Here is a 6000-nt window from a genome sequence, read left to right on the forward strand (position 1 = left end):
AACTTTGATTGTTCTGACCAGGCATATCAAGTGTATCAAGCTTACCATACTTCCTCCCCATCCAGGAAGTCCTTTCTCTCCTACATCCCCCCTCTCTCCCTATTGGACAAGGAGAAGCCAAAAAGGAAATCCATAATGTGCCCAATTGAAAATCAAGAATTAAACTCATGTATTTAATGCCATGTTGTCATTGTTGACATCATCTCTGAACTCTGACCTTTTCTCCTCTGGGTCCTCTGGTCCCCCTCAACCCTGCCTTGCCTCTTTTACCCTTTAGATGTAAAGATGTAAAAAAAAAAATCAGTTTATCAATCATAATCACCACCATCTTCCAAACGTTTGCCCTGCATTATTACATACATGACGTCAGAGTCTTAAAATAACCTAAGTACATTCATGACACAATAATGTCGCTAAACTTCTTTGACTTTAACTTAGAGATTTGGAAACATTTAATAGTCTAAGAGGGTACTAAAAGGGCATATCGCATCTTACCCTCCGTCCATTGTGACCCATTTTTCCAGGTGTTCCATCTTTGCCTTGATCTCCCTAAAATGCATTAAGAAGCAAATTCAAATTTAAAATGAAATTGCAGATAAGCGTCCTGGAAAATCTGTATTCTCAAACACTGTTCTCCTATCTGACAGCAAGGACAAAGGCAAAGAGGAAGAACTTTTATTTTAGATAGCAGACAGGGATTAAGACATAGAAAAGAACATTGTGACCTTACCTTCTCTCCTTTCATGCCTTCTCTTCCTTCAGGTCCTGGGTTACCCATCCGGCCCTACAACGATCAAAACTCATTAAGGGCCTTGATGATTCAGCAGAGTTAAAACAAAGGCAGAATTAAATCTATTTGTTGTCTCTTTGCTGTAAATATTTTATCTCACTGGGCACTGACCTGAGCTCCTGGCAGGCCTGGTGAGCCACGTACCCCTGCCTCACCTTGTGGACCCTAACAGAGTTTCGAATTGATATAATTGAGTTAATCAATCACATGTACTGTATTTATATACACAGACAAGCCCAAAACGCCACACCATCTCGTTAAACAAATGCAATATTCTGTTTTAATGGTCTGTACCTCCAAACCAGGCAGTCCCGGTGGTCCTTGAATGCCTTGAAGGCCGTATGGCCCCTAAAGAGAAGAAATGGCTTCATTTTGAACATGTAGTGGATTTACAGGCAATTTAAAGAAGCAATCATGAGTTTCCATCTTAGTGGAGTTCATTACAAACTCACCTCCACCCCTGGTTCTCCTTTATCTCCTGAGTCGCCTTTCTCCCCTTCAGGCCCTGGGAGACCTTTAGGGCCCAAAAGACCTTGGGGACCTACTGAACCAACATCTCCCTGTAGGCCGAGATATGAATATTAATGAGTTACTCTTGAGATAAAAATTAATATGTTGTTTCCCCAAGAGAGTATCTGGGGGAGGAATATAAATGCAAAGAAATGATCTTTACCTGTGTCCCGGCTTTTCCTGCGTCACCTCGCATGCCTTTGGAACCTACAATTCCCTGAAGCACAGATATAAGTAACACATCAGCAATTCTTTTGACATCCAAAGAATTTCAATCCAATGTAAAAAAGACGTTACATGTTATGCACATATACAGTAATATGTTTTCAAGTTGATCAGAACCTCAGGTCCAGCATCTCCTGGCTCACCAAGTAAACCATTCAGCCCAACCTCTCCCTAAAAGAGAAGCCTACTTTTAGACCATAAAAATAAATAAAATAATCCAAAGATGCTCTAAGTGAAGAATCAAACATGCTACCTTGCTTCCTGGAGGTCCATCTGGCCCCACCATTCCTGGATGGCCTGGTCCACCCTGAAAGAAAACAGGAACTGTTTATTAGTAACGTCAACTATGTGGCCATATCACACATGAAAATAGGAGTCACTCATTCTCAGGTCAACACTCACCTCTACACCTTTTAGGCCAGGAGGTCCAACACCACCCATGAGGCCTGACTCACCCTAACATAAAAACAGTCAACGTTCACACACAATTACAACCAAATTGACACAAACAACCATATATTTTAGTGTTTAAATTTGGAAAAATACCTACACTACCATTGAAAAGTTCGGGTTTTTTCTCTTATGCTCTTAAGTTTCTTGCTCACCAAGGCTTCATTTATTTGATCAAATATACAGCAAAACAGTAATATTCTGAAATATTACTACAATTTGAAATGACTTCAATGAATGTTTTCTATTTTAAAATATTTAAAAATTAAATTTATTCCTGTCATGGCAAAGCTGAATTTTCAGCATTTGTATTTTCTGTTTTAATATGTTTTAAAATGTAATTTATTCCTGCAAAGGCAATGCTGAATGATCACATGATTGTTCAGAAATCAAGAAATCACCATCAATATTGAAAAAAGTTGTGCTGCTTTATATTTTTGTGGAAACTGTAGTACATTTTATCAGGATTCATTGACAAATAGCATTTATTTAAAATAAAAACTTTTGCAACATGTCTTTACTGTCACTTTTGATAAACTTAACGCATCCTTACTGAATAAAAGTAAGTCAGACCTTTGAATGGTAGCATATCAAATGGTAAAAAAACATGTCAGGCTAAATAAAATGTAATGTAAACATAATGTGAAATGCTGATTTGCACTTACCTGGAGTCCAATTTGGCCCTTGTCTGCCTTGAGCCCCCTCTCTCCCTGCTCCCCCACGTCTCCCCACGGCCCCTCTAAACCAGTAAATCCTTGTGGGCCAATATCACCCTGAGGAAAACAATGAAATATAGTACAACAGCATTTTCCCTTGTGAAATGACACTAGCTATAAAAGATAAATGACCTTCTCTCCTTTAGGGCCGGGATCACCAGCAATGCCAACTGGACCAGCATCACCCTTCAACAGGAGAAAACTCAAATATTACTCTTACAGGGACAGTGAGACTGATTGTATTTGAAACAGATGACTTTAGGGTTAAATTGCACAGTTGTGCCAACATTAAGAAATTGATCTCTACACCTCACTGCCTGCTGGGCCTGGTGGACCCATTGGACCTTTAGCACCTGGAGGGCCAATGTCTCCTTTTGGTCCTAGAAGACCAGGCTTTCCAAAGGGACCTCTGTCCCCCTGCCAGTACATTGAATTAATAAAACATTTTTAAAAGGCAAAAAATCCTTTATAAATGTTACTGTGTCAAGGAAATATAATTTTATAATTATTTCTCCATACCTTATCACCTTTTCTTCCAGAAGGCCCCTCCAAACCTGCCGGACCAGATGTACCCTGCAGAGGTCAGAGAGCTTTCATCACATCTCTGTTGCCACCAGTTTCTTAAAGCTATAACAATGTTGTATATCACAGTGATTTTATCCTCTTTTTTATTAAAATACTACATAACCATAAAATCTCTGTAATGCATGGCCTCTAACAAAGACATCTGAACAAAGACCAAATAGTTATGCAGCTCCATGCCAATCTAACCTGTGGCCCTTCCAGTCCGAGAGGCCCGTCATCACCAGGATGGCCCATCATTCCCTGTGCAATTATATACATTTTTAGTGATTTCACAAGGGAGCACAATTTGTGATTCTCTAAATCTGATAAATAACTTCAATCACCTTTTCTCCTTTCTCCCCATCTATACCTGCCAGTCCATTTGCCCCCTGTGGACCCTGAAGAAAGATTTGCAGCAATTTTAACTTGATGTTCTTAATGTCACAAAGCTTTTCATCAAGTATGTTAGGGAGAATTATCACTTACTGGAATACCTGGGGGACCGTTTAGCCCAGGGTCCCCTGGGGGTCCTTTACTTCCACGGGGTCCTGGTTTTCCAATGACACCACTGACCCCCTGAAGTCCTGGAGGACCCTATATTAGAAAATCAGTCAATGATTATGAATGATAATTTAAAATGATCAGCCAAATAGAGATATAATGTAAATGAAAGGGCTGATTGTGTGCTCACACATAGCCCATCTGTTCCCCGATGCCCGGGATCTCCTTGACGGCCCTGCAGAGATGTAACCCATGGTTTTCAATTGAAGGAAAAAAATTAAGCACTTTATATTTCAGCACTGCTTTATGGTAAATTCAACTCCACTGAACTAGTAAGGTCAGGATCTTATATTTTCTTGGAGAAGTGGTACTGTATATACCTGGGGTCCTGGGGGTCCCTTTTCTCCTACTGGACCAAGGGGACCCTAAATAAAGTTTGGGAATATTAGTCATCAAAACATGCAAATGACAATGTTACAGCAGTGGAAACCAAACTACATTTATCCACTGAATTGAAAAAATGACTAAAATTTTAAATAAGAAATGATCTCAGTGTTTAAAAGTGAAAGTGAAAATGACGTGACATGTGGCCAAGTATGGTGACCCATACTTGGAATTAGTGCTCTGCATTTAACCCATCCAAAGTGCACACACACAGCAGTGAACACACACACACCTTAAACACACACCCAAAGCAGTGGGCAGCCATTTATACTGCGGCGCCCGGGGAGCAGTTGGGGGTTCGGTGCCTTGCTCAAGGGCACCTCAGTCGTTGTATTGAAGGTGGGAGAGAGCGCTGTACATTCACTCCCCCCACCTACAATCCCTGCCGGTATGAGGCAGGGGAAGTTTATACTTGATCCCTCACACACTTACTGGTGGTCCAGGCTTCCCAGTTGGTCCAGGAGGCCCTCTTAGACCTGGCTCTCCCTATAAGAAAACAAATGTCCTCTTTTACCTAAAGTTACTATTATAAAGGCTAAAACATTATGGCTCTGCTCTAAACCCAAGTGAGCTGTCTAGATTTTTAGTCATCATCCTAATAGGAAGGTTGTTCCAACCTTGTAATGGATAAGGGAATCCATGAATGCACAGTCATTTATGACGTTCCATTTTGGTTAGGATGTTGCCTTAAAAGACTGCAATGCAGGCAGCTCACAAAGGATTGGAATTGAGCCTTTATCTGTAGATGAGCTTTGACGTTATAACTGTACAAATGTACAACAGCATAATTTAACAAAGATATATTGCTGTTAATGTGGGATAGTTAAAGTGTAATTTGTCTTTACTCTGTCTCCACTGTGGCCCGGTCTTCCTCTCATACCCACGTTTCCTGGAAAACCCTTAAGAGAATACAAGAGAGTGGGCTGGCTATGTCAAAACATCAACCTTAAACATTATTCTCCTCATCCCGCTCCCTCTCTCTCTATAAGAGCCCTGTAGAGGGGTCACTTACATGCATGCCAACAGGGCCCTGTGGTCCCACTGCTCCTGTCTTTCCAGGGAAACCCTGAGAGAAATAACCACAAATGCCAAAACATCCTGAAAATCTGCAGCATGATTTACAATTTATATGAGAACTAAAAATAAAAATAAAAATCATAAACATACCCTCTCTCCTGGTGGCCCAGGACTGCCCATAGGCCCCTCCCGTCCAGGTGGACCCTGTCAATCAAAACAAAATCATTTAACAACTAAGAGATAACAATTTACAAACAGACCATTATGAAGTCTATATACAGTATATATATATATATATATATATATATATATATAAAAGTTTTTTCATTTAAAAGTACTGCTATATGAACAAAAGTGCAATAACATTTGGTTTTCAAACACTTTAAACAAATAAGGTGCTTTTTTTACAGAAGTATTCCTTTTACATAGTAGCAGTTAAAATATTTCTTGTAAATCTCAACTTATAACATTAACGTAATCAAATGAAATATAAAACCAAAGCTATTTGCCACTGCCAGGGCATTAAAGTTTTTATAGAAAATATTTTATAGTTTGTTATAGAAAAACAAGTTATGCTCAGAGTCTAGAGCCTCCATCATAAAATTATAACTGGCACCTTGAGACCTGCACTATCGCGGGACCTAACGCAGCAGAGTGCGGCTCGGGACACTTGGGCGAGTGCGGGTGGGGGCGGGTAGACACTGTGCGTTGTGATACCTCAAGCGTGTGACGGAAATGTTACGCCCCTTACCATACTGTGATGCCGTGTCCCGCGTGTCCCGG

The 6000-nt window shown here is 40.3% G+C and overlaps 1 protein-coding gene across 1 annotated transcript in view; it reads right to left on the bottom strand.

Moving 5' to 3' along the window:
* LOC107739704 (collagen alpha-1(I) chain) overlaps positions 1–6000 on the bottom strand; it is a 67183-nt gene that overhangs the window by 5399 nt on the left and 55784 nt on the right. The window contains exons 34-57 of the mRNA XM_016551902.1: positions 5368–5421; positions 5213–5266; positions 5046–5099; positions 4633–4686; positions 4137–4181; positions 3947–3991; positions 3742–3849; positions 3600–3653; positions 3463–3516; positions 3211–3264; positions 3001–3108; positions 2824–2877; positions 2641–2748; positions 1928–1981; positions 1779–1832; positions 1643–1696; positions 1464–1517; positions 1243–1350; positions 1085–1138; positions 902–955; positions 731–784; positions 496–549; positions 218–271; positions 46–99 (exon numbers count right to left, since the gene is read on the bottom strand). Of these exons, the coding sequence (XP_016407388.1) occupies positions 46–99; positions 218–271; positions 496–549; positions 731–784; positions 902–955; positions 1085–1138; positions 1243–1350; positions 1464–1517; positions 1643–1696; positions 1779–1832; positions 1928–1981; positions 2641–2748; positions 2824–2877; positions 3001–3108; positions 3211–3264; positions 3463–3516; positions 3600–3653; positions 3742–3849; positions 3947–3991; positions 4137–4181; positions 4633–4686; positions 5046–5099; positions 5213–5266; positions 5368–5421 (1494 nt within the window). The remainder of the gene's footprint in view (positions 1–45; positions 100–217; positions 272–495; positions 550–730; positions 785–901; positions 956–1084; positions 1139–1242; positions 1351–1463; positions 1518–1642; positions 1697–1778; positions 1833–1927; positions 1982–2640; positions 2749–2823; positions 2878–3000; positions 3109–3210; positions 3265–3462; positions 3517–3599; positions 3654–3741; positions 3850–3946; positions 3992–4136; positions 4182–4632; positions 4687–5045; positions 5100–5212; positions 5267–5367; positions 5422–6000) is intronic.

This window comes from Sinocyclocheilus rhinocerous, unplaced genomic scaffold, assembly GCF_001515625.1.
Source record: "Sinocyclocheilus rhinocerous isolate Xijiao unplaced genomic scaffold, SAMN03320098_v1.1 scaffold585, whole genome shotgun sequence".
Lineage (NCBI taxonomy): Eukaryota > Metazoa > Chordata > Actinopteri > Cypriniformes > Cyprinidae > Sinocyclocheilus > Sinocyclocheilus rhinocerous.